Source organism: Triturus cristatus, chromosome 1_1 (assembly GCF_964204655.1).
Source record: "Triturus cristatus chromosome 1_1, aTriCri1.1, whole genome shotgun sequence".
In the NCBI taxonomy this organism is placed as follows: Eukaryota; Metazoa; Chordata; class Amphibia; order Caudata; family Salamandridae; genus Triturus; species Triturus cristatus.
Window position 1 is genome coordinate 619,444,223 of NC_140579.1, and position 25,546 is coordinate 619,469,768.

The following is a 25,546-nucleotide window of genomic DNA, read 5'->3' on the forward strand; positions in this document are numbered from 1 at the left end:
TAAAAGGTTAATATGGAATGAGAGAACCGAAAAGGATATAATGCAAGTCCTTTCTTGTTTAATTGTAAAGGCTCGAGACGCAATTGCTGAAGGAAAATCTATGGTTGCTCTCTGGCCTTGTTTGTGTTCTGCCCTTTTAGCTAATTTTCCTAATTCTAAAACATCAAAAGTTGCTACTTTGACTTCTAATAAACCAGGGTGGTTTTCAAACCGGTTACTCTACCTCAAAAGAAGTCTTAATAGAGCATTAAGAGCATTGTATAGAAAAGTGAAAGTAAAATCGAATTTCCTTGTGTCCCAACAAATTAAACAATTGAAAAAGGAATACAAGAACGAAATATGGAAGGCTAAACAAGCACACTATGAAGAAATGTGGGCTAAATTACACTTTCATGTAAAATTGAAGACTCAAGGTCATTCTGGGGTATCATCAACAATCTTGAAATAGTGCCAATATTGAAGAATCAAGCTGGGTAAACTTTTTCCATAACTTACACGCAGTGCTTCCGGGCTCAAAGTTTGATTCTAATAAATTAGTTTCTGCCCATCATGGCTCGCAAGAAAAAATAAAAGATAGTGGGTCAGACTTAAATGCCTGTGACCCACCGAATCTATTTGACAAAGAGCCATGGTTGGTAGAGAAAGTAATAAAAGTAATAAATAATATTAGATCAAACGGAGCTCCTGGTCCGAACGGAATCCCTAATATAGTTTTTAAGAAAAATTTAAAGTATTGGCCAGAGGTCTTAACATCTTTATTTAATGATGTGCTTAAAATGGGTTCCATTCCTGAATCTTGGCAGGGAAGTATTATTCAACCAATATACAAAAGCGGTCCTGAAAATAACCCCGCAAACTACTGTTTAATTGCCTTAACGGAGGCTAAAATATTTGCTAGTTGCCTTTTGGAAGAACTGGAAGCATGGGCCTTTAGAAAGGCTTTGATTCCAAATTTACAAACTGGTTTTAGAAGAGGAGAATCGACTAACACAAATTTGATTTTATTGACGTTATTGGGTGATAGGGCTAAATACAGGAAACAAAAGCTGTATATTTGTTTCATTGATTTAAAAGCCGCCTTTGATTCTGTACCGCAAAATCTATTATGGTTAAAATTAACCAATTGGGGCATATCTAATACCTTACTTAATATGATTAAATTATTATACTCCAACACATGGGTGCAGATCAAAGTTGGTGATGGAAGACACACAACTCGTCGTCTTGAGACTAATATTGGATTGAAACAAGGTTGTGTTTTGGCACCTTGTCTTTTTAATCTTTTTATGTCAGATCTCCCAGTTCATTTTAAACATGTCAATGGCCATTCTCCTGCTATTTTAGGCAAAGAGATTAAATATCTACAATATGCCAATGACACTATTTTATTAAGTCAATCTGTCATAGGACTAAAAAGATTAATAGATTCTTTTAACCAATACGTTTCTCAAAATGGCCTAAAAATAAATACAAAAAAGACAAAAATAATGATTGTAGGAAAAACGAAATTAGGAACGAAAGATTGGAATATCAATGGTTTGGTCATCGAATGTGTAAAATCGTTCAAATATTTAGGAATCACATTTGACGATAGTATGACGTTTAGGTAGCATTTTAATAACCTTGAAGCTAAGGGAACATCACTATCATTTGCTTTTAGAAAATTGAGAGGTAAGTTATCGTGTCCAAATTATGATCATCTGTTGAAGGTCTTGGAAGCAAAGTTGATTCCATCCTTGGATTATGGTTCTATTATCTTTCGCGGTAAAGACTCGAAAATCCTTGATGATATTGAAATAAGAACATATAAATCAGTGTTTAGGATTCCTAGATATATTAGCCGTGCCAATATAAGATTAGAATGTGGCCTAAAAAGACAAACATTGGCCCGGCAATCCACATTTTTAAAAACCTTCTTGTCATTGTCTCGTGCTGAAGAGGGTTCCCTCGCAAACCAGTGTTGGCATGAGATGATGAGAAGTGAATACGCGAGTAGCTGGCAAACATATCTAAATGAGTGTTTACGTAATTTTGATTGTCCAAACCTAGAAGATGAAATTAGGAGTAAAGTTGTTTATAAAAAATCAATTAACCAATCAGCTATTTTATTGTCGACTACAATAGATCAAGATGAACTTAGGAAAAAAAACCACTTATGGTCAATTGCAAATTCTTTTGGTAAATTGACTCCCCAACCATATTTGTTATTTCATTTAAAACCCTCAATTAAGAACAAATTTATGCTACTACGGTTCGGGAGATATCCGACTAAAGATGGAATACCAAAATGGGAAAACAAGTGGCCTTCCAAATTGTGTAAGTTATGTGGTTCTAGTGAAGAAACTTTAGTGCACATAGTAACTTTATGCCCTAAATTGTTAGAAGAGCGGAAACTATATTAAGGTCTACTTTTAATGAATTGGGGGTAAGATCTTGTAGAAATGCCATCATCTTATGTTTGAATGGTGCCACTGCCCACCTTATTTCCCGATTTGTTAAGTTTATATTTATAGTTGAAAAGAAACTTTGTAATATTGTCAATTGAAGCGAAGATATTTACAACATGTAAATTATTTATAATGCTGCTATGTACTTTTAAGAGTTAAGCATGGACCACCTTAACCATAGTTGCTAAGGTTTGCTAATAGAATGGTATTTTATTTTGATTGCTAGCCCAAATGTATTGTTGCTGTTTGTTATATCGCTATTAAATGTTTTTAGGGATAGTGCTGGTATTCTTTAAATTAAAACAGTTAAAGTTTGATTAGCGGAAACACACATCATCTTCGAGTTTAAACAATTGTATTATACTATGATTTCTTCGTTCCTGTTTCCGCCTACAATATTATAAAGCACTCTTTAGAATGATGTATGGTATATTGTAAATTAAGGTTGCCAGTACAAAGCATTTTATTTTTGTTGCTAGAGTCTATTAACACAAATGCACTTTATTGCTAATGTCGTTCCAAATTTAATTTTACTATGGTTGTTTTTTTTTCTTATGCATCTCTCACTGTTTTAAAGTTTCTAAGAGTTATAAATGGTATATTGATAATTTTAGCCTCTAGCACAAGGTACTTTAGTTTTTGCTGCTAAAAGTTTACTAGGACAATTAAACTTTATTGCTAATATTGCACTACATGTAATTTTATCATGGGCAATTTTATTGTTTGCAGCTTTTATTGTTTTAAAGATTTCCTCAGAGAAATGCTTTGTATACTGTGAACTATAGCTGCTGGAACAAAGTATTTTATTTTTGCTGATCATTTGCAGTCAAACAAACTATGTTGAAGCTTAGTTGTAGATTTTGCTTGGATATAATTGTACACTGTAGCCGTAAATTAATTGTGAACGGAAGATGAATTTAATATTTTTTTTTAATCTATTTTATTTTGTATGTGTATTCTGCTGGTTGTAATGATTTTAAATAATCAACAAATAAATAAAATACTACTACTTTCCCTATAACATTTTGCCTGATTGCTTAAAAATAGGGCAAGTTTTTCCTAAAAAAAAAAAGAAAAAAACAACTAATGATATAGAGGACCTCTACAACTATCACCCTGTCCCTCGGCTCCCATTTCTGCCAAAATCCTAGATAGTTGTGTCAACCTTCAACTAAAGCAATTTGGCAAGGACAGCAAATTGCTGGATGAGGCCCAATTGGTGTTTACATAAAGTTAAACCACGGTGGCAGTCATACTGCAAAGATCGGATGGTGCTCTTTGAATCACGGACTGTGGAGACTCTTGCTTGCTCATCCTACTGGACATTAAGCCAGCTTTTTATACTGTTAACCATAATATCTTTATTCGCATAATAAAACATTGCATGTGCTTTGAAAGGAATATCCTTTAGTGGCTTAAATCAAACATCAAGAACTGGTCTCATGGGATCAAAGTGGAACTGGCACTGTTGGACCCTGTTGGAATCTTGCAAGACGTCCCTTGAGGCTTGATCCTAGCTCCTCCCCTTTTCAAGCCCTACCTGGAACTATTGGTTAATCTATTAAGTGACTCGTACATATTCTATCATCAATTTGCTGCCACCCAGCTTTACTTGAGTGTTTCTTCCCCTGATGACATCTCCCGATTGGCCTTGGCTCTGGACTATATATAACTCTCCACCAAAAGCTCAACCTCCAAAAAGAGTTTCCTCTCTTATCAACAAATGCATTACCCACACCTTTCAAAGAGGGGTTGTGTTTCTCTAACATTTTATGTTGCTGTACTACTATCTCTGAATACTCCAAATCCTTAGACTTCATGCTAGACAAAATATTATTTCCTTAGCCATATCAATTCATCAACAAGAATCGCAAATTAGCAACTGAAGCTCATCTGGGTGCTCAAACCCTACCTATCCACCTGAAAACAGTGATACAAGCTATGGTCATATCCAGACGGGATTATGAGAATGCTAGTTTAGCAGGAATTATCAAAACTCAACTAGCACCTATCAAAGACTCACTGCACATAGCTGCTCATCTTGTTTCGGGGCTTGACCTGTATGAACACATCACCCCAACCCTGTCTTCTTTAGGCTGGCTTCGATACTGAAGAGAGATCCACATTTAAAGTTCACTGCTTAGTTCACAGAAGCATTTACTCTGATTAATTGCACAAGAGAATCTACCTCTGTAGAGGCTTTGGTCAACTTCATACTACTGACTTGCTACTACCTGAAATCTTAGCCTTCAGTAAAAACACACAACTTAAGTCAGTCCTTTTCAGGGTGTGTCTCAGAATCTGGATTTTAATGGGGTCCTGACATTCAGACATTATCTTCTTTAGCAATGTCCAAAAAACAAACCCTCATAGACTTAAGCTTCAAAAAGTTATTTTTCACCCTTGCCCACTCTGGTTGGATGATCCAAAATATGTGAGTGCATTTGACTACGTATGTAATTGATGTCTCTCCATGCTTCTGACTAGAGCTTGAGCACATTGTTACTGGACTTTGCGTGCATAATTATTATTGATTTTGACTTCCCATTGTGTACAAATAATGTTTACGCCTTAACTTCTACCTGTATGTCCCTGTTAGTACTGTTTGCACCCACATATGTTCTGCTGCATTGTGTAAAGCACTCTTATGCTCTGGAGCCTGGTATGTGCTGGGGAGATCGAATCAGTCTGACAACTGATGCAGAATCAGGCCCTTGGAATGTAGACTGTGATCTCACCATGGACTGGGAGCAATGAGAATTCTCTCACCTAGGCTTCTTGTGCCAGCACAGAGACGTGTCTTTTGACTTGGTCTTGCTTGAAGACATGGATAATGGATCTGGTTTGAGACAGTGACTTGGAGTGAAGTGTGACTGATACTTGGAGCATGACCAACGATGTTTCTTGTGTTCAGCGGCATAAAGATTTGTTTCCTGGTCCCCGATGGCCTCTGGATGCATTAGGGTACACTTGTCAACAAGTATGACTGAATCATGTTTGTACCTGACACACCAAAGGCAGACATCGTGCAGACCCTTATTGGACCTACTGCAGGGTTGACGTAATTGGTATAGGGCCTACCAGTCTCTGTGGTCAATTAACCCAAAAACAAAAAATAAAGGTCAACCATGAGCATTTTCTACAGTTTTCAAGTTATGGTTTGCATGGCTGTTGTGAGATTATGGTTAGCAGTGGTAATCAAAACCTTGGAATTTCAGTGTTTTTTCTGATTTAGTTTGTAACTTATAATTAAATTTTAAATGTGTTTTAAGTCAACTCTGAGTTTTATTTGCATATATACACACATGCGCGCGCACACACACATTCAGTGTGTAATATATTATTTCCATGGTTGATGGCGGAAAGGGAGCGGCCATTGCCCTAACAAGAAGCGATCTCTTGAGTGGATCATAATGCTCCTGTCCTCCCTCAGCAATGATAATAAGTACACTAGGTGCATTTGCACATATGATTTATGCCATGTTGTTTCTGCATATGTATTTTTTTTTAAAGTATTTAACCAAAGCGAGGATGCAAGTGGTTACATTTGTGCAGTAAAATAAAAGCACATTGGAGAGGCATGGCAACAAGTAGCAGAGTTATTTTCCTATGAAATGTCATTATAACATGCAATCTGTAAGGTAGCTAGCAATGTTTTCCTTAGGTCAAAGTCTTTGTTGTAGTGGGATAAAAACATGCAATATCACCTTTGCAGTGTAGTAATAAAAGTCTGAATCTGCAATTATTAGAACAGTTGCTTTCAATAACATGACATTGGGCCACATTTATTTTTATTAACATGGCCATGGTCATCAAAACAGAGCTGGTGTTTTGAGACCATATTCTGCAATTAATATTTCCTTGCATTACATGCAGATCTGATCATTTTAATCCCCATGTTAAGACTACTTTTTTCAGATACATTCAAGTCCATATGCTGAGAGTGAATTCATCTCAATATTCTCCCTGTAAAGACATTGGGTTCGATTCACAGAAATAACATAAGACAAAATCCTAAACTTACTACCATTTTGGTATTCACAGAAGGCCCTTACTCATCAGTGAGTAAGGGCCTTCTGTAAATAACAAAATGAGTCAGTGCCTTCTGTGAATACCAAAATGAGTAAATGGTAGTAAGTTTAGGATTTTGTCTTAAGTTAGTTCTGTGAATCGGGCCCCCCCCACGCTTGTCTTGATATAGTCACTGCATTGACACTATATGCCCTTCGTTGATATGGCATATGTCTGTGTACTTGTGTACTGATAACAAATTCTCAAAATAATCACCTATACTAAGACCAACTATGCCCCTCTTTTGTCTGTATGTTCTCCTCTATTTGACATTAAACAGTAGGGTTCTTCTCACACAATACTCAAATCTTACCGTGGTCTGACCAGAGGTGGGTTCCACAATACCACTTCTATTCTTGTCGTCCTCAGAACCTGAAACAAGCCCAAAAAGGCATTAGTGACCAAACTGGAGCAGTTGGGACTACACTGTACTGCATTAATAGAACATGTTGTATGTTACTGGGCAATGCTTTCACTTAATGGTGGCTTCCCATGTTTGGAGTCTGTGCAGCTGCGCAAATGTAAGGTTTAATAGTCTAGTGACGGTTTTGCAATTCCATCTTAACAGCTTGTACTGGAAAGCAGTGAAGTCACTTTTACTAGCATGACACCACACATCAAACTTGTGATTTCAGCCATTAGTTTGACACCGCAGTTTAAGAGATATGATTTCATGTGGCCTTTGATCAGGACCTTTACGCTCGCAGACCTCGTCTCCCACAGAAGGTAAACACCCACTATTACCTGGCATTCCGCTTCCTACTAACCCCTCCTCCTTAGCCCTTGAGTTGGACGAACCCATCACTGAAGAAAAGATTATCTCTGCCCTATCTAATATGTCGTCCAGAAAGACACCTGGACCCGATGGTTTCCTCGATCGAGTACTCTGCCAGTTCAGTACTGAGTTGACCCCCTTCCTAATCAAACATTATACAGAAGTGGCTAAGCAGGGCGTATTCCCCCAGATTAAACCTCGGTTCAATTGTAGTTATCCCCAAACGGGGAAACCCCCCTCAAGAACAGTGGCGCAACAAAGGCCCCTGAGCTCCAGAGGGCCTGCTCAGCACAGTACCCTGGCTTGAGAGCTCCTGAGTCTGGAGGGGGGCCCATCTGCGTACCTTGCAGGGGGCCCCTCAAGTTTTGTTACACCACTGCTTAAGAAGTGCTCCCACTACAGGCCTATTTCCTTCATCAACACCAAAATTAAGCTCTATGCAAAAATCCTGGCCAACCGGCTGCAACCAACTTTACCATATTTAATTCACCACAATCAATTGCAATTTATGCCCGGGCGCAGCACCAGACACGGCATCAGAAAGGTTCAGGTGGCACCCTCTAGATTGGGAGCATCCTCGAGTGGTGCTGCTACTTCTAGACTTCAAGAAGGCGTTCGATACAGTGGACTGGCCCTTTCTTGAGGCTGTCCTTGAATGTGTTGGTCTGGGGAAGTACATGAGGTGCCTTATTAGTGCACATTACCATCAGCCCCTTCCACAAGTCTGGTTCAATGGCTCACAGTTGGATCGCTTCCCTATCCAGAGGGGCATGCGGCAGGGCTGTCCCCTGTCTCCATTACTATTCACCCTTGCGATTGAACCCCTAGCTTGGCTCATACGCTGTGATGCTCAACTGAACGGGTGGTCGTGGGATGGAGGGCCAGAGGAGAGGATCACTTTCTAAAGAGACAATGTTCTATTGTTCTTGACTGACCCCCAGACTTCAGGGCCCTGTTGTCTCAAAATCCTTACATTATTTGGCGAAGCCTCTGGCCTCCGGGTGAACACATCCAAATCCCTACTGGTCCCAATCAGAGACAACGACCGCGCACACTTGTGGCAGTCCGATATCCCGGTGAGGTGCCTCGTCTTCAAGTAACTGAGGTTTCATATCTTACTGCTCCCTGACCTCACAAGGCACCTCAACTTGACCACGCTAGTGTCCAAAATGAAAAGCAACATCTAGACGTCGTCGCAGCTTTCCCTGTATGTGATGGGCCATATTACCCTCATCAAAATGATTCTCCCTCCCTTCCTCTACATATTCCAGCACTTTCCACTAGCAATCCCCTGAGCAGGTTTCATGCACACAACTCCACTCTCTGCTCCTTTCCTTTCTTTGATCGGGCGGTCGCTTCCGAATAGCATTCCCCAATGGTTGACAGTCTTCGTATGATGGTGGGCTGGGGATAGTGAACTTCCAATGTTACAATTCGGCCTCCCAACTAAGCGTTATTAACGATTGGCTCAACGGTGGGTGGGAAGATCCAACATAGCAAGGAGAGCTCTCCTTTTTAGGTCTCGCCTGAGCCAGCGCTTTAGCACTGCTCTGGCGAGTGCTATAGAAAACGGGGATTTGGAAGTGCAAACGAGTGCTTTTCAGGCCCCCAACTACAGTGCATGTGCGCCGGGCACCATTTGGCAGCCTGCGTGTACATTTCGTGGGCGCTTTGATGTTCTCAGTGAGCCGCGCGGCCACTGAGAACATCAAAGCGCCCGCGAAAGTGCACACCATTTGCCACCCCCTCCCTTATCCCACTTCCTGCTTGTTTGCATTGTCTGCCTCTCTCTTTTTTTTACACAATTGTGCATTTCTATTGATGGACGCAGTAATTTCAGTTTGCTTATTCTGTCCTGTGGTTCCCACACATTCGATTGTTCCTTAGTTCCTTAACCATGTGCACTTGATATTAAGCTCTTTCTTATTGTATTAAGCTGCATTTCTGCATGCTTCACCTATGCTGTAAGCCTAGCGGCATTCCCCTCCCCCGCCGGCTGGTACAAGTGTGCGTGCGCGATACAATATCTCATACGATGGTGGTCATGGCATCCGTCTTTTACTAGCTTGCTCACATTGGAGTTTGCTTCAGCAATATAGGCACCTTGAATCCCTTTAGCTGGAGAATTTTATCTGGCAAGTTATAACAGATCAAACAGTGTTATTAGTCGAAAATGAGAGTATATACTTATTAGTAATTTCATCTAATTAGATTGTGTATGATCCTATCTAATTCAGCCCAACCGATAGAAAAGAAAAAAATCAGTCACCCATGCCACTCCTAGGCATTTACAAAGTATTCCCAGATTTAAGCCATGCAAGTAGCCTTCTGATTTACTTTCTAACAAAACCCGACTGAAATTTTCTGAGCTTCTCTTTTACAGTATTCCCGCTGCTAACTAAGATTGCTTGCTAGCGCCCCCATAGGAGTCCTCATTATTCTTAAAACAGTCCATGGACTTTTCTTCCGCTGCTGCTGCCCTCGTTCAAGCCAGATATCAAAACTCCCAACCGGGACCCGTATTCATCCCACACTGATCCTCACCTCGGAACAGCTGGGGGCCTCCCGTCAATCTCTTCTGTAGAGCGGGATGTGATCTGGGCCCACATCCCCCTGCTCTTCAAATACTCTTAATTCCCTTAATTTGCCGCACCTGGGATGGCGCGAAGGTTTTGCTAGTTTTCTTTGGCAATGAATATCTTATTAGAAAGACAACCTATCCTTGATTTTGTTATTAATGCGCTTTTATGCATCTTTATCAGGATTCACGGTTGTTTTTAATATAATATTGAATCTGGCCAAATTCATAAATTACAACAAATTTTAAAAAATTGCATTTGTTGCCAGGTCAGGATTCGAACACCCGACATTCCCTTTGATAAATGTCCCGTTTGGCTGCTAGTGCTATCGTGCTCTGATATTCTGTATTTGGTATTTGGAGACCCAAATATAGTCTTCTAGTGTGAACGCCTCCAAGATTGTGTATGATCCTATCTAATTCAGCCCAACCGATAGAAAAGAAAACAAGCATTTGCAATGCAATAGGTCTCGCAGTTAAACGAGATTAAGCTATTGGAATTGTAAATGAGTATGCCTTTTATTTATGTTTTTAAAACGGAAACAAAAATAAAAGGCACTGGTATTTGCAATGTCGATAGCTCAAACTCACGTAAATGCGAGACCTATTGCATTGCAAATGCTTGTTGGGTTTTGACCGCATTCTGGTAGTGCTATAAGGTGCCAATACCCTACAGCCTGCCTGACATCACTTGTTTGACCTTCCTTCGCTCAGCAACACAGTCCACAGGGTTGTCTGGGCAGGGAAACATATTTTGCCCTTTCAAAACCTAAAAGATCACTACAATCTCAAACACAAATACATTAATGTCTGCAACTACGCAACACACTTTCAGATAACATCCCACCCGACACAGATCTCAGAATTTAGCCCCCTGGAGGCCAAGCTGCTGATGGGTCACATTAGTTGAGGTGCAATCTCCCAGGTTTTTTGATTGCTCATTGTGAACGCCCCACATGGTTTTGACACAGTCCGACTCCGCTGGGAGGGCTGGGTCAGTGAGCTCGATGAGGCAGATTGGAGGGAGGCCGGGCTGCGTCCACACACCTCCAACTGTTCTGCAGTTTCAGTGGATTTTTATCACATAGTCTGGGCCTGTCCGGTTATTTCCGCATGTTGGCAGAGAGTACGCGCCGAGCTCTCTGAGGTATTGGAGCAGATTCTTGACATGACCCCCAGGGTGGAACTGCTGGGCCTGGTTGACGAGGTTAAAGGCTACCAAGCTCACCGTACACTTGTGGTTGTTGCCCCACTGATTCCTAAGAGGGACATTGCCCAATGGAACTCCCCCAGCGCCCCATCTATGAATGGAATGGAGAGCTGTGGTGGACGGGAGCACTCAAAAAGTCTATTTACGTTGCACAAGGCTGTCCACAGAAGCATGTTAAGATACAGGGGAAGTGGAGGGCATACTATGGTTTGGGGATGTGGTTTGTCAAATGGCTGGTTACAATTTGAAAGTGAAATGTGGATGTAAATATACTTTGCTTTGTGGTTTTAAAACTACAAAAAATGTGTTGTTTATAAAAAAAAAGATAGGATTTTAGACACTGAGCAACATGCTACTTTTAAATATGGGATTTCAAATTTCACTCTAATGTAGGCCCAGGAAGGTAAAGATTACAAATAATTTTGGTATGGATTATGTTGGTGGATCAATGTTTCTTGATAAAGTAGAACGAATGGGGTGCCTGTTCTCTAAGCTCACAACGGGAGCAGTGACTTGCATCAAGTGGGGACTAACAAAGTTCCAGAAAATCCAGCAGGTCTGGATAAGGAAGCCTCACACACTTTTGTGGCATGCTTTAGCATGGGTAACCGCATCCCGACCTAGTGAGGTAATTGTATCGGGATGGTATAAACCTCCATTTGGAGGGAGTTCCTGATAAATGACTCTGGATAGTCACAGAGATCCAGACATTAAAATTACCTCAAGGGTAAACTGAATGATTTTATCAAAGATACTTTGGGCAAGATTAATAGAAAAGCTATGATTAGCATCCCTAAATACACAATACCTCTATGGGTCAAATTCCTTCTTCAGGGCTAAGAGTGATTCCTACCTAATCTATGTATTCACTCATGCAAACCGAGTGAAAGTCCTGGTTTAGGAAGATGTTCGTATCTCTAAGGGTAATAAATTCAAAATTGACGAAACTTTGAGAAATATCAAGCAAGGAATGTAATCATGATGACAATAGCTGCTCCCCTGATGTGAATGCAAGCATGAAAGTAGTGTTACCATGGTGAACGTAGGGTAAAAAGACTGCTAGCATGTGTCTGTAATCACACCCTCAGCCTTGCCAAGTACTTTTTTAGTGTTTTACCCCCTACTTTAACCATGTGAACACTACTTTTATGTTTGCATTCACGTCAGAGGTGTATTTATAGCAATCATGATCAAATTTCTTGCTTTACGTTCCCCCAGGTTTCATCAATTTTGAATTTATTACCCTTAGAGGTATGAAAAGCTTCCTAAAGTAGGACTAAGTCTGCTCGAATGAGCGATTGCACAGATTAGGTAGGGATTATGGTTAGCTCTGAAGAAGGTCTTCGACCCATACAGGCAGCCTACAAGCCAAAATATATTGGTGCATTAAGAAATTCTAGTCATTGCAGTCCCTGGGCATCTTCATATCCTTTTGTTTAATCTTACCCAGGGTACCTTCAATAAAATTATTTGGTTTATCATTGAAGTGATTTTAATATCTAGAACCCTAGGACTATCCAGTGTTACTTTATCTAGAACTCCCTCTATATTAGGTTCAGTCCATCCTGGTAGTATTACTTATCAGGACGGGATAAGGTCACCCATGATGAAGCATGCCACAAAAAAAAGGGTACATTTTTCTTATCCAGAACCGCTGGGTTCTCTGGGACCTTGTTGATTCCCACATGATGCAGATCACCGCACTCATTGTGAGTTAATGTTTAGATAGGGAGGCTGTGCCGTGTGTACCTGATTTCGTCTCTCTCTATCCAGTCAGTGGGATATGTACTTTCTTTCAATGTCTTTATCTCATATCTTAAATTTCTAAATACTTTAAATTCCTAGTCCCAGGAAAGTGTAGCCTGAGCAATAATCTATTTTTGCGCAATTAAGAATGTGATGTTGACCTGGTCACCTACATATAACATACATGTTATTAGTTAGCCACTATGTGTCAGACCTGAGGCCTTGGAGTCTTTGGTTTTGAATCCAGAGACTGAAGATTGGCCTGAGATGGAACACGGTTACTTCAGTTCCATTCGTGCACAAATGCCCCAGTTTGAATGTTGTTTGAATTTGTAGACCCACTCGAATGAGAAAACACTTTGCCTCTTCGCCCACTCCATAATATAGAGGGAAGCGCAGAGGCAAAGTCAGTGCGTCCCTACGAGGTTGCCTATTGCAATGGGGCTAAGTAGTTCTATGGACCTCTCCTTGCTCGACAGCCTCTTCAGGCGTGTAAAGTAATTCGCTGCCCCTGCCTGAAGGGGGATGGCTGTCCCCCATTTGAATTGCAAGCCAAGTCGCTCCCTGCATGGGGAAAAGCGATCAGTGGTTTCCAACAGCCAGTCCACCTTTCGCTAATGAGCTGCTCCCATAGCAGGCGTGAGTTTGTGGTGCAGCTGTGCTGAGGGAAGGTCATTCATTGTGATAGGGTGCACTGAGTCGGTGTGCGTTCGGCACACCCAGTTAAAGGTGTGCCGCAGTACAGACCAGGGCAGTGAGCCCCATCTGTGATATGAACCCTGGTGTGAGGTTTGTACCCAAATTGTATGCATCATGATGATAAAGAGTTTGCTGTATTTTTTGGATTTGGTACAAACTGTCATTGATCATCCGTTCTGTGATTTCATCTGCGCATCTGTATTTATTCACTGTAAGAACACCATTTTAGACCTATCTGTTGTTGAAATGGTGTACAATGATTTCCTACCGGCGATTTCATTTTGTCAAAATCTTTTACTGATTTTATGAGAAGTTCTCAGTTTGGGGGCCTTTGCATGGGTCGTTTGTTGTGGATAGCTAATTAAACTAGTGTTTTTTTTTATTATTGATTATGGCATCTGAGCTAAGTTGCTTCTAATTATTTATTGCTTGCTTCCTTTGGGTTGTTTGGTATTTTCAGGGTCTTTTGGGATGTTCGTGGCATAAGCTATGCTGAAAACATCAGTTGTTTACTGGGTGCTTATGCATAAGGTTACATGATTTTCTTCGTTTAAGCTCAAGGTTTTAGATACATATCAAACCATGCATTATCTTGGTGATATACTGAGCCTGATGACACCGATTGTGTGTTTGCTTTTGCCTTTAACAGTTGGGTTTGGCTTCCCAATCCTGCGCTCCCTCTGATACTACCTGCACAGCCACTCTCTCCGCACCTGCTCTAATGCGAGGACCATTTGGACACTGACAATTCTATCTCTGGTCTGGTGTCAGGATCCTCAAGGGATATTTACAACCCTCTTCCTGGATCCTTATGCCCCAGCATCTGCTCTAGTGCCAGTACCCTTTGGACACTGATACCACCCCTACTCTAGTACCACGATCCCCCTGATCGTCAAACTCCAACCCCTGCTCTATTATGCTGGCACCCTCTGAAATCTAATTCCCCACCACCTCCTCTAGTGCAAGTATTATTTATACGTGGGCTCCTAATGATCATGATGTGTATTGATGATGAGTTGTGTGATGTTTAAGTGTGTGTGGAAAGAAACAATAGAGAATTAACGATTTGTAGTGGTAGACTCGGAGGTACAGGCTAGAGCAAATGGCACTTTTAGCCCTAAGTCTACACCCCAGGAGACTGCAGCTGGCAAGGCCAAACGGCGATGGGAATCCCTCATGATACTCTGCTACAAGTAAGTCTCTTGGTCACTGAATCTATTGCGTCTGCGACAAGCACTGAAAAAAGTGCAATAATCAGGCGCTGAAGCATGCCGAGTAGGGTCGGAGATACAGACCCGCTTGTTTTTAATCTTGTGGGCGGGCAAACATAAATAAAGTAAATGGGTGGTAATGTAGGGGAGTTTAGGCTACCTCTCTACCCATTCTGGTTAGGTCCCCCAAGACACGATTGACCAGCTGGATTTGCATGGAGCACCGTTACTCTGTAACTAGGCAGCTCCAGACTCTAGGATCCATATACACCCTAGATTCCCATCCTACCCCTTGCTCCCAGAAACCTCCAATTGAAAACAGCTTTGAGTTCTGGGCCACCTGAATATTCCTACCCTACCTCCTGCCCGGGTGCCAGAGCCCCCTGTATCCTAATGTCCTACTACTTTAAGACCAGCCACCTCGGGTCCTCACAGCACCCACTACTCATTTGATGATCATGGCCCATCCCCATCTCTTACAGAGGACTTCCAGACCCCACCCCACACCTGAGAGGTCCAAACACTTTTAGTCCTAATTGTGAGAAAGTGCCATCTTTCTTGCATGGTATGCCCCCACTTTTTGCTGAATTGCAGAATGTACTTTGACTGAATGTGCCCTGGACTCCTGCCAATCAGGTGCCCAGGGCCTATGTTCCTTCCCTAAAACACAAAACATAAATTGGCAAACCCTGGCCACATGTCAGCCCCTGGTAAATGGTACCCTAGGTACCCAGGGCCTTGTGACCAGGGAAGGCCTCTAAGGGCTGCAGCACTCATTGTGCCACCCTTAGAGGCCCTGTACCCTTACACACACACACTGGCTTTGCAGGCTGAGTGTTTGGGTGCAAGACAAAAACAAAGTCGACATGACACACATCCCTGTGTGCCATGCCCATCACCTACACTGCCATGGCATACATCAGCCACCCCTCTAGCTGGGTGCCCGATGCCAGTGGTGTGGGCACAGGAGCAGGAGCCCTGTGCCCCTACAGTACCCAGGTCCATTCCTGGGCACTGTAAGTGCAGTGCTGCCATTTAAGAGCACATGGTGCTGAGAGCTCGTCAAACACGAACTCCACAGCACCATAATGGCAACACTGAAGACTGAGAAGTTTGGTATCAAACTTCTCAGCACATTAAACCCGCACTGATGCCAGTGTGGGATTTAATGTACCAAACACCCCAGAGGGCATCTTAGAGATGCCCCCTAAAACCTAACCTTCAATCCACGTCTGTTCTGAGGCTGCCTAGGCTGCCACACAGCAGACATGTTGCTGGACCCCTGGGTAGGAGAGCCCCTGCTCTCCTGGGCCTGCAACAATGCACATCCTGGGCGAGGTGCTAAATCTCCTCCCCCAGGATGGGCAGGGGGAAGCTTCAAAGGCATGCCGCCTCTGTGAGCTTCCCCAGGCAACTGAAACCCCCCACTCTGGCAGGAAGCTTGGCCGGAAACCCCAAATAAGGACAGGGGATGTGCCAGCCTGCCAACCCCACCCCTCAGGTGGGGGAGGCGAGGTGAAGCACATCTCCGGGCTCTCGCCATCTTGAAGATGGGAAGCCCTGCCCAATCAGGATTAGGCTACTGCCCCCCCCTCCCACAGGAGAAAGGCAGGATAGGGGGTGTACCCACCCCAGGACAGGGACCCATTGGTCCCTGCCCTTCACCTACCTGTAACGCCCCTAAATCTAGCATTTAGGGGCACCCTGAACCTTCCTTCCCCAGATTCCAGATTCCGAAATCCGAAGAAGAGCTAGAAGAAAGAAGACCTGCCCTGCAGCTGCTAAAAAGAGGAAGACACCAACTGCTTTGGCCCCAGCCCTACCGGCCTGTCGACCCTCGAACCTGCTCCTGCTCCAAACCGGCATCTCTTGTGGCCAGCAACCTCACAAACCCCGGAGGACCTGACTCCCTTTTGGCTCTAAGCCCCTGGGACTCCCATGAGTAGAGGCTCTACTCAAAATCTACTTCTAATCCCTGGCACCAGCCCGGAACCGCGAACCCTTCACACTCTGCACCCGCCAAGCCTGGCCAGTGCCGGAGTGAACAAAGACCACGAGGACGACCCCACGGCGACTGTGACCCAGAGTCAGGCACCCAAGGACTTCCCTCGACGCTCCTGAAGAAGCCTGCAGCCTCAGAACCAGGTGCCCCCCCCAACCGCGATCAACTGAGGGTAAGCTTTCCCGACACCAAAAGGCACCCCTGCACCCGGCGCCCCACGGCCCCCTGTGCCCAATCCCGGGGTACCTACCTATCCTCCAACTACCCAACTTACCTCTCGAAGTGGTGGTGGCACCTGAAGAATCTTCGTCCCCGAGCTTGCAGTCTTTTTCTAAACCGAAGCTTTCCCATTGAAATCAATTGAGCGCCCGAAGGATCAAAAGCACCCTGCACCCAGCCGCCCGAGTGGCCCTGGCAGTGCAATCTCTACACCTAACTACTTCCCCACTTGCCCTGAGTAAGGGACCAGGAGCCCAGCTCCCACAGCCGCGTGGCCTGCTAGTCAGCAGCCACCAACCAAGGCCCCCCTACCTCTCATAGGATAACATTGGGCCTAACTCTCTCTGCACCCGGCCACCCCCGTGCCGCTGAGGGTGAACCAATTGTAACTACCTGACCCTGGGAGACCCCTGAGTCTATGCCCAGAACCTTAACTCTGCCAGTCGAGTACTTACCTTTAAACCGATAACTCAGTTTTCTCCATAGGGTAACATTGACTGGTTTTTCCTGAAATTGTGGACTTTTCAAAACCTAAAATATTCACCAAAAATCAGCCGAGTAATGAAAATGAAAATACTCACCTGCTATTAGGTGAGCTCCCAGTGCTGGATCTTGGTGCCCAGCACTGACTCTGAAAAATACTTACAACTGTACTTACCAGTAACCCAATTTTCTCCCATAGGAAATCATTGACTGTTTTTCTGTGAAATTTCTTCTGTCAATTTCTGAAAACTTTAAATATTCTTTAAAAATCGTATAATTTCTGAAAACGTAATTACTTACCTGTTTTGGATAAAGGTCCCAGTACTGAGTCTACGCACCCAGTACTGGATTACAAAAGTAACGAGAACATACTATACCTGCAACGTGAAATTACTGCCATAGGGAATCATTGACTGTTTTCCATGAAATATTTTCTGTCAACTTTTAAAATAGCAAAATATTATCTAAAAATCACCACAGTAATTAAGTCGACTTTTATCACTTGTTTCTAAGTACTGTCTAAGGACTGAATCTAGGATCCAGTCCTGGAATTCCAAAAGTAATCTATAAGTAATCTATTGCAAATAACTTGAAACTTCCATTGAACTCAATGCATTATTGTGTTTAGAATTGTGCTGCCTATTGCAACAACTTGTAATTATTTACAAAAGTCAATTGCATATTGCACAAGTATTTACCTACAGCATCTCATTCTGAGAAATTATATTTTAATGCCTATTGTTGGTTCTAAAATAAAACAAGCATATATTTTCTATATACAAACCATTGGCCTAGAGTTCAGTTATTGAGTGTGTGGAACCATTTGCGGACTGAGTGTGTACATCAAAATGCTTTACACTGTCCTCTGATACTGCCTTACTGCTCGACCAAGCTACCACTTTAGAGAGTAAGGTTATATCTAACTTTAGCCTCTGCCAAACCTCTGGGGACTGTGGACTCTGTACACACTGTACCAATTTGGGAACAGTATATACAGAGCCACTTTCTCACACTAATGCCTCACAGTTTACTTTTAAACCAAGTCCCCTTCACCCCATGGATCCTCATGCACCACCCACCCACAGGTACTAGTGACACTTGTCTTGCACAGTGCACAAGTCGGGGGTACAGGCGGGTACACGGCGTCCGCCCACTCTTTTCACAGGGTGGACGCCGTCCCGCCTGACAAGAAGTTGGACCCCATAGAAATATGCTGAACGTGTCCTGGTGTAAATTTCAGGCACCAGGACAAGTTCAGCAGTGCCTCCATGTTGTCTGCTTTCGATTCCCAGCAGCAACATGCAGGCAGCGAGGGAGCTTTTCTTTTCACCTCCAGCTGTGTGGGAATTGAAAATAATTCCTGTTAGCATGAGCTGAAGCCATCTTGTTTGCAGCATCCATTTTGTTAGCCTGGTGACTCTTCCGTCTTCACTGTTGCTTGCTTTTCTATTCTGCTTGAGTCATCAGCTTTAGTTAACTCCTTCTAAGCTCAAGCAATGTATAAGTGCTGAGAAAAGGCCTGTAGCTGCTAGAATGCACCTGACTAAAGACATAACTGTCAAGTGTGTCTTGCAACTGTAAGCAGTTCTGTTCGCCCTCCCACTTTGCTAACTAAGTGATTTCCCATCTGCCCATGTCTGGCTGTAACTATTCCTGTGTATGCTTGTACCTTCTATTTGTAACTACATGATTACTCTGCAACAAAGGGTGTATATAAGCACCATGGTCTCTGTATTCCATGTACTACCTCCTGCAGCAGTTGAGGGTGTTGTATTGACGTAGTCCCACTCATGAATGATTAATAAACTTGTTATTTGAATTCCAGCTTCAGTGCCAATCTCTATTTTGTTGGTTTAAGGACCCGTGGACAGAGAAGGGTGACCCCTGCATCAGTGTGCCCCTTAAAAAGTCACATTTCCACAGTTTGGCGCCCGACTCGTGGGGCTCATCGGAGACGCGGCCACCCGAAGGAGTGGTCTTGACGGAGGAATGGAATCTTGCTGAGGAGACGTCCTGCATGAGGAGACCCTTGTCTATTCAGACCGAAGCAACTGTTCCGTTTTTCTCGATTTGACCCTCCAGGTGGTGGCCGGTCCCGACTGAGACTTCCTTTGGCGCAAGTTTTGCAGTGACCATTAGGTCGACCAAGAGATTGGCAGTTGGAGGTTGGAGACTATTGTTTGGTAAGGTAGCTGAAGCGGCACTCTTGATTTTGGATTTGCTTGGCCAAGATTCTGGTTTTGTTGGTCTGTTTATCTCTTGCAAAAGATAAAGGCAGATAATGTGGAGATTTTTCTCTACTTTGACATATCTGGGAAGTAATATTTTAAAAAATGTTGGTAGCATGCCTGCTCCTAGCACACTCCGTAGGTTGTGTTGCTGGGTTGGTGGTAGCAAAATGGATTTAGAAAGAAGTCAGCCAGCTCCCCCAGAGGGGACACCTAATAGGCATATGTACATTAAATATGGTATTTCTTCCATAATGTATAGTACACTGTGGAACAAATATACGAAAAAGGATCCTGATTTACGATGGCCTGTGAATGGGTCATTTGATTTTAAAAAGATTCAGTATGTAGAGCAGTGTCTGTTTAAGCATAAAAGTCGACAAGATATGTTTGATTGTGTACGAATGTGGGAGAAAGAAGTGCAAGAGAGTGAGGAAAGAAGAAGCTATAGCAGAAAAAGAACAGCGTAAAACGATATATCAAAAAGCGTTAGAATTAAAAAATAAGGAGATGAATGCAATAAAAGAAAAAGAAGAAAGGGAGAGTTGTTTAGAGGTAACTGGCAAGTACCCTATTAGGCGCCCTATTTATCCCATACTTAATAAACCACAGGATGATTCCATCTTGTTAGATAGACTTCCACCCCCGTATAAATTCCCTAGTGCCCCTGAGAATGAGGTTTCTGATGAGGAGCATTTGTCTTCAGAAGAAAAAGATAAAGATTAGCAAGATGGGCGGAAGACTCGCTCTACTTTGACTACTGAAGGCAAGGCTACTCTTCGATCTGCTGCTCATAAAGCAGCTCGTGAGACTGCCTCTGCTCCAGAACTTGTAGCAAGGGTTCAGCAGTGGAAAGATTTAGAGCAGTTATATTTTGTAGAGACGTTTACTTGGAAAGTAATACTCAGTTTTAGAAAACATTCTGATGATCTAGAGCCCTCTGATATAAATTCTGATTATAAACAATTAAGTGATGGCACCTTTCTTCCTTCACAGGTGCCTGATCTAATTAGGCGAGTGGTTAAATTGCGCACTGACACGTTCCGTCTGCGAGAGGAGAAAAAAGCAGCTGGTAAAGCTACAACTGAACGACCAGTTCAGACCCTGGAGCGACAAGAGGGAGCTACGGGGACAGATAAAGATACTAGTGATACTGTAGTTAATATGAAACCCATGCGTGAAGCAGCACCTCTGTATGTTCTCCCAAAGGGAGCGGGAACGAATGACGATAAAGATTCAGATGATGCCAAGGGATATTTTGTCTATAATTGGGTCTACACTCCTTGGAGTAGAGCAGATGTTATGGCTCTTAAAGCTGCTTTGCCCGACCCGCGGAAAAATCCGTCCGCTTTTTATGAAGAAGTGGAAGGAGCTATTAGCTCCTGTACTATGACTCTGCCAGATATTGACATATTTTTTGGACTTATTTTGCCCCATGATATGTGGAGATCAATTCGGAATGTAGATGATAATGTAGCCTATGGTGATACTTGGGTGCATTTAGAGGAAATAGATGCGGCTAGAGAGCCTGCGCAGAAACCACAACAGGAGATATTAGATCTTCCCGAAGCTATTGTGACTAAATTGAAAACTCTTATAGCCCCTAAGAAAATAGATTGGACTACATTAGTGTCTTGTAAACAGAAAGCGGATGAGTCAGTTTCTGATTTCTTTACGCAATTTGAAGAGACATTCCATGATTTTAGTGGGCAGTCATTAACAGATGACACGGGTAGGCATCTGTTCGTAAACAAATTTGTTGCCAGAAATAGCTAGTTGCCTAAAGGCCAGCGAGAGTTCATGGACTACGTCTTCCCCAGTCTTTCTTTTGACTATGGCCCAGTATCATGAGCGTCAGGAATTGGAAGCAAAAGGCAAGGTTGGATAAAAAGGTTAAGGATTTAAAAACAAAAGTTATGTTGGCTCAAGTCTATGGTCCAACATTTAGAGGAGGTGGACGAGGTGGACGTGCGATGTATCGCCCTGGTGTACCCCTTTTCCCTCGAGCAACTTTGTCTTCTGATCAGTGTGCTTATTGTAAAGAGATTGGACATTGGCATTCTGAGTGCCCCCTTTCGCGGGATCAGCAGTATCAGCGGGGTAGAGGAAGTATGAGAGGCCGCCCAGGGAACTTTGGAAATAGGGGAGGCATGGATAATCGTACCAGATTTGAGGCAGTTGAACACAACCCAAATTCTTCTAATACCTTTGATAGACGAACCCAATATCAAATGTCTGATTATTCGGTTGATGGTCTCAAGGATTTTGATTATGCATAGGAATGCCTAGGATGGGTTAAGGAACCGGTTCAGGTCCCAATAGATCAGAGGGGTCCCTATGTTGATGCAAACGTCTTGGGTTCTACTGATCAGTTTGTGGTTGATACAGGAGCTACTCATAGTGCTCTGTCTAAACAATTGGTTCCCAAGGCTCCCCTGTCTGGCACAATGATAACATCGATAGGGTTCGACGGGACACCTACACTTAGCCCACTGTCACAGCCACTTGCATTTAGTCTTGATAAATTCACTGCAGCATGTCCATTTCTGCTTTCCCCTAACACGCCGGATAACATTGTGGGTATCGATATGTTTAAACATTTCTGTGCTACAATACGTTGTTCCCCAGAAGGTGTGCGTGTTATTTTAAATGATAACTATCCAATGGTTGAGAGGTCTTGTCTCATTAAAGAGGATGTTGCTCTGGCATCATTACCTAGTACTTTGTGGGCTACATCAGATACCGATGTGGGACACATGGTTATTCCACCAGTACATATTCAAGTGAAGGAAGGTGCTTTGTTGCCTCGACTGCCCCAATATAAAATATCTCGGGAAGACGAAGAAGCATTAATACACATTGTTCAGGATTTGATCAGAGTGGGGGTTGTGGAAGAAGTCCCTTACAATATGTTATGCTATGTTATGTTATAGCATTTATTGAGCGCACTGTTACCCATAGGTGTCCTGGCACTATGTGAAACTTCCTGAGGGATACAGACCCGAGTCCAGTTAGTCCGCAAACAGCCAAGTCTTTAAGGCTTTTCGAAAAGCCAAGAGGTTCGACATACCTCTCAGATACAGAGGAAGCTGATTCCAAGCTCTAGCTGCATTGACTACAAAGCTCCTGCCACCCCATGTGGCTCTTTTTTTACAAACGGCACATAAACCAATTTGGCATCAGATGAACGTAGTGGTCTATTTGGAATATACCAGTACAATCACTCTTTTAAATATGCCGGTCCTTCTCCGTAAAGTGCCTTATGAACATGACACAAAGCCTTGAAGCGGGTACGCTTCCTAACTGGGATCCAGTGCAACTTCTGTAATTCTTTCGCTATTGGGGTGTATTTTGAGATGCCCAACACCAGTCTGGCAGTATAAAAGGGGGTGGTGATGGACGGAGCATAAGAACCAATCAAACACTCACACCCAGTCAACAGATCTGGGTTTGATCCAACACCGTTCTTTAGTCCACTCTGCCACCCCAGTTCAGACATGCCCATATGCAAATCAGTCTGACCCTGTGCCTCATGGGAACAGTCCAGCCCGAACTGCCAAGCCATGCCTTCCCTGGACAGGAAACAAGCTTCCTAGGACCGGTTTCTGGCATTTCAGCAGTCTTCAGCCAGGCTTGCTTGAATCCAGTGGCAAAGTGAGCAAGGGACTCACGTCTGAGCATACCCTGCCAACTTATGGCGAACAAAGCAGTATAAAAGGGGGTGGTGATGGACGGAGCATCAGAACCAATCAAACACTCACACCCAGTCAACAGATCTGGGTTTGATCCAACACCGTTCTTTAGTCCACTCTGCCACCCCAGTTCAAACATGGCCATATGCAAATCACTCTGACTCTGTGCCTCATGGGAACAGTCCAGCCCGAACTGCCAAGCAATGCCTTCCCTGGACAGGAAACAAGCTTCCTAGGACCGGTTTCTGGCATTTCAGCCGTCTTCAGCCAGGCTTGCTTGAATCCAGTGGCAAAGTGAGCAAGGGACTCACGTCTGAGCATACCCTGCCAACTAATGGCGAACAAAGCAGTATAAAAGGGGGTGGTGATGGACGGAGCATCAGAACCAAATAAACACTCACACCCAGTCAACAGATCTGGGTTTCATCCAACACCGTTCTTTAGTCCACTCTGCCACCCCAGTTCAGACACGGCCATATGCAAATCAGTCTGACCCTGTGCCTCATGGGAACAGTCCAGCCCGAACTGCCAAGCCATGCCTTCCCTGGACAGGAAACAAGCTTCCTAGGACCGGTTTCTGGCATTTCAGCCGTCTTCAGCCAGGCTTGCTTGAATCCAGTGGCAAAGTGAGCAAGGGACTCACGTCTGAGCATACCCAGCCAACTTATGGCGAACAAAGCAGTATAAAAAAGGGGTGGTGATGGACGGAGCATCAGAACCAATGAAACACTCACACCCAGTCAACAGATCTGGGTTTGATCCAACACCGTTCTTTAGTCCACTCTGCCACCCCAGTTCAGACATGGCCATATGCAAATCAGTCTGACCCTGTGCCTCATGGGAACAGTCCAGCCCAAACTGCCAAGCCATGCCTTCCCTGGACAGGAAACAAGCTTCCTAGGACCGGTTTCTGGCATTTCAGCCGTCTTCAGCCAGGCTTGCTTGAATCCAGTGGCAAAGTGAACAAGGGACTCACGTCTGAGCATACCCTGCCAACTAATGGCGAACAAAGCAGTATAAAAGGGGGTGGTGATGGACAGAGCATCAGAACCAATCAAACACTCACACCCAGTCAACAGATCTGGGTTTCATCCAACACCGTTCTTTAGTCCACTCTGCCACCCCAGTTCAGACACGGCCATATGCAAATCAGTCTGACCCTGTGCCTCATGGGAACAGTCCAGCCCGAACTGCCAAGCCATGCCTTCCCTGGACAGGAAACAAGCTTCCTAGGACCGGTTTCTGGCATTTCAGCCGTCTTCTGCCAGGCTTGCTTGAATCCAGTGGCAAAGTGAGCAAGGGACTCACGTCTGAGCATACCCTGCCAACTTATGGCGAACAAAGAAGTAAAAAAGGGGGTGGTGATGGACGGAGCATCAGAACCAATCAAACACTCACACCCAGTCAACAGATCTGGGTTTGATCCAACACCATTCTTTAGTCCACTCTGCCACCCCAGTTCAGACATGGCCATATGCAAATCAGTCTGACCCTGTGCCTCATGGGAACAGTCCAGCCCGAACTGCCAAGCCATGCCTTCCCTGGACAGGAAACAAGCTTCCTAGGACCGGTTTCTGGCATTTCAGCCGTCTTCAGCCAGGCTTGCTTGAATCCAGTGGCAAAGTGAGCAAGGGACTCACGTCTGAGCATACCCTGCCAACTTATGGCGAACAAAGCAGTATAAAAGGGGGTGGTGATGGACGGAGCATCAGAACCAATCAAACACTCACACCCAGTCAACAGATCTGGGTTTGATCCAACACCGTTCTTTAGTCCACTCTGCCACCCCAGTTCAGACATGGCCATATGCAAATCAGTCTGACCCTGTGCCTCATGGGAACAGTCCAGCCCAAACTGCCAAGCCATGCCTTCCCTGGACAGGAAACAAGCTTCCAAGGACCGGTTTCTGGCATTTCAGCAGTCTTCAGCCAGGCTTGCTTGAATCCAGTGGCAAAGTGAGCAAGGGACTCTCGTCTGAGCATACCCTGCCAACTTATGGCGAACAAAGCAGTATAAAAGGGGGTGGTGATGGACGGAGCATCAGAACCAATCAAACACTCACACCCAGTCAACAGATCTGGGTTTGATCCAACACCGTTCTTTAGTCCACTCTGCCACCCCAGTCAGGGAAGGCATGGCTTGGCAGTTCGGGCTGGACTGTTCCCATGAGGCACAGGGTCAGACT

At 43.8% G+C, this 25,546-nt stretch overlaps 1 protein-coding gene across 1 annotated transcript in view; it reads right to left on the reverse strand.

Moving 5' to 3' along the window:
- The window catches only part of LOC146870720 (zinc finger homeobox protein 2-like), a 910,344-nt gene that overhangs the window by 236,550 nt on the left and 648,248 nt on the right, over positions 1-25,546 (reverse strand). Inside the window, exon 5 of the mRNA XM_085646216.1 lies at positions 6,832-6,890. Coding sequence (XP_085502342.1) covers positions 6,832-6,890 — 59 coding nt within the window. The remainder of the gene's footprint in view (positions 1-6,831; positions 6,891-25,546) is intronic.